A 3,268-nucleotide genomic window follows, 5' to 3' on the forward strand; every position below is an offset into this window, starting at 1 on the left:
CCCCCCCCCCTTTTTTTTTTGACTTCTCACAGACGTGCTTCGATACTTTGTCAAATACATGTACGAACTTTCAAGAGGATGGGTTTCAAAATGTAGAAAAAGTTTAATTTAATTCCACTTCTTTTTTCTGTTCATTTATTCCCTTTCACAGACATGCTTCAATATTTTGTCAAATACATGTACGAACTTTCAAGAAGATCGGTTCCAAAATTTACACCAAAAAAGTTTCATTTAATTTCACTTCTTTTTTTCATCTTTTTCCGCTCTCACAGACATGCTTCGATATTTTGTTAAATACGTGTACGAACTTTGAAGAAGATCGCTTCCAAAATGTTGAAAAAAAGGTTTCATTTAATTTCACTTCTTCCCCCTCCTCCCCCCTCCCCTCCCTTTTTTTCGACCTCTCACAGACATGCTTCGATATCCCGGGCGTCCTCGACTGCAATATGGTCTCCCAGGGCTGCGCGGCGTTCTGCAAACAGACGTGTGGGTGTTTCCAGACCTGTGTGTCTACCTGTGCAAGAGACAACGACCCCTGTGTCTTTGAACAAGGACAAACACCCAACACATTCACGGTAGGCAGATTCCTTGATGTTGTTGTAGTTGTTGTTGAGGCTGTTGTTAGTTTGTTTGTAGCTGTTACTGTTGTTCGTTAGTTTGTTTATCGTTGTTGTTGTTGTTAGTTTGTTTGGTGTTGTGCGTGTGTGTGTGGTAGCCTATCCGTTCGAAATATCTGGAGCTCCGAAGAGCGTGCTCTTCGCCAGGGCCACTACCTCCCTTGGGTAACGTGTGAGGCAGTCCAACCTCCCTGAATCCTTCCCGAAGAGATGCCACCGCCGTTGTTGATGTTGTTAGTTTGTTTATTGTTGTTGTTGTTGTTAGTTTGTTTGTTGTTGTTGTTGTTGTTAGTTTGTTTGTTGTTGTTAGTTTGTTTGTTGTTGTTGTTGTTGTTAGTTTGTTGTTGTTGTAGTTGTTGCTGTTGGGGGGTGGGTGGGAGAAGGCAGACTGACCAGAAATCTGTGACCTTTGATCTGATTCGCTCACTGTCATCGAGCACATCTGTTTCGTTACAATTTATAGAAAACATTTAGTCGCTTTTAACAGCTTAGATTTCGGGGGTTTCCAGACATCTTGACCTATAACAAAAAAATGGCATTGCCCTACTTATAGGAGAAGTTTGGTTTCATTTATGTGTGTACTAGTCTGGTTATAGAGAAAACTCCCCTTGCTTTTAAAGAAACTGAATAAGGGGCAAAAAATTTAACTTCAATTTTCTCAAAACAGCCTTTTTTGGGATAGCCCCTTTGTGCTTAAACGAACAAGTGTGACGGTGCTGACAAAATAAGTTACTTTTCGAATTTCAGCCCAATGGCTATTGAATTGTCAAATCAGTAAGATCAATTTGTACAGTTTATTAGTGTGAAATGATAATAGAGATGTTTAACTTGAAGAAAATAACATCACTAGGATAGGAAACTTTTAAATCTGACCCCTGCGTCGATGTCCGGTCGATATTCCCATATTTTGCAAGTTACGAGAAGTAACTCATTTTGTCAGCAAGCAAGCAAGCCTCACACTTTATAGCACCCTAATTTACGTTTGGTATTTACTGCGATTACATGATTGTATACAATATTTTGCATTCCCATGACATCCTGTTTAAAAAAATAGCATCGGGTGAAAACCGATAAAACTGACCACAGTATCGATTGTCAGCACGTTATTTCGTTATGTATTAATAGTCCTTATTGCGACTATGTATTTCATTCCCAGAGGACATCCTGTGAAAAAAAAAATAGCATCTGCTGAGAACCGACAAATCTGACCACAGTGTCGATTGTCAGCACGTTATATATGTGTCATGACGTGATGGAATAAGGCGCTCGTCAATTTGGGGGCATTATGGAGTTATTTTTATCATCTAAAAGGTTGTTCAGGTTCCTTGCTTTCGATGAGAAAATATCCATTTATCTTGAATAGAAGTCGAGATATCTGCGATTGAAGGAGGTGGGGTCACCTGGTTTTAGAAGTAAAATTAGCCAAAAAATGGCCGCCAAAGTTAGGTGACTTCCAGAGCTAAAGAGGCCCTGGAAACTGCAAATTAACATTTTCTTAGAGCCTTAAATCAATGTTTTTCCATAAGAATCCATACATAAAAGTGTTTGTGAATGAACATACAAGGTGTTGAGCCAAAAAAACAAAAATCCCAAAGAAATTTCCAAACTGGTCGAAAAATGCCGCTTTCGCGGATTTCATCATTTTGACGAGCGCCTGATTTCACCACGATGCCTCACATAATAATGTTTAGTTCTTACTGCAACTATAATTATCCTCCCGAGGATATCCTGTGAAAAATAATAACATCGGCTGAAAACTGACAAACCTTACCACAGTAACGAACAAAGCAACAACAAAACCTCTGGATCTAAATGTTCAGTTGTTAGGAACGTCGTGTGACGTCACCAGTTTGTGCCCCTGGTGTGTTTGTTAACATAACAAGTCGTATAATAAACACCTCAACACATTAGAAGTAACTGGAGCAACAAATCTTACCACAGTGTCGATTGTCAGCGCGTTATCTATGTTTAGTACCTACTGCGACTATGTTTTTCCTTCCCAGGACATCCTGTGCTCTTACAGCGAGGCCATCTGTGACGGGTTCTGCGTGAGTAACTGCCCCGGACAGGTGTTCTTCGACTTCCTCAAGGCCACTGTCGGACCTCTGGCTGCTTCCTAAAAAAGCAAGCAACCAACAACCAACTTACAAACAAGCAATGACAAAACGGCCAATCCGGTGGAAACACTCTATGTCCTCGATACTTTCCATTTAGTTCTACCTCTACATTATTCATCTAGCTGTCCCCGTGGTTTTATGCACCCCGCATAATTTAGCAAAATTTGATCATTTTTTGCAAAATTTCTGATAATTTACATTTATCATTCTTTGTTAAAATTAACAGAATCTCATAATTTCACATTTTTGGGCTCAGTTTGCATAATTTCAGAATTGTTCTTGCCTAAAACGACGGGGACAGATATAGTAAGATCAACCAATACGTTGACAGTCTAAGGAATCCATATTTGTTACAGTCGCGTTACTGTTGTCATCATTTAAAGTAATATTGTTGTTATTATTAGTTTTTGTGTGTGTTTAATTTGTCATATCGTTACGTCGGTAAATAAGAAGGTATGAGGTAGATACTTGAAATGTTGAGATAGATAGATAGATAGATAGATAGATAGATAGATAGATAGATAGATAGATAGA

General features: G+C 39.1%; 1 protein-coding gene across 1 annotated transcript in view; it reads left to right on the forward strand.

The window, feature by feature from the left end:
- The window catches only part of LOC106013371, a 5,578-nt gene extending 2,651 nt beyond the window's left edge, over positions 1 to 2,927 (forward strand). The window contains exons 3-4 of the mRNA XM_013088905.1: positions 411 to 575; positions 2,621 to 2,927. Coding sequence (XP_012944359.1) covers positions 411 to 575; positions 2,621 to 2,737 — 282 coding nt within the window. The 3' untranslated portion in view covers positions 2,738 to 2,927. The remainder of the gene's footprint in view (positions 1 to 410; positions 576 to 2,620) is intronic.
- The last annotated feature ends 341 nt before the right edge of the window (positions 2,928 to 3,268 follow it).

This window comes from Aplysia californica, unplaced genomic scaffold (assembly GCF_000002075.1).
Source record: "Aplysia californica isolate F4 #8 unplaced genomic scaffold, AplCal3.0 scaffold00830, whole genome shotgun sequence".
In the NCBI taxonomy this organism is placed as follows: Eukaryota; Metazoa; Mollusca; class Gastropoda; order Aplysiida; family Aplysiidae; genus Aplysia; species Aplysia californica.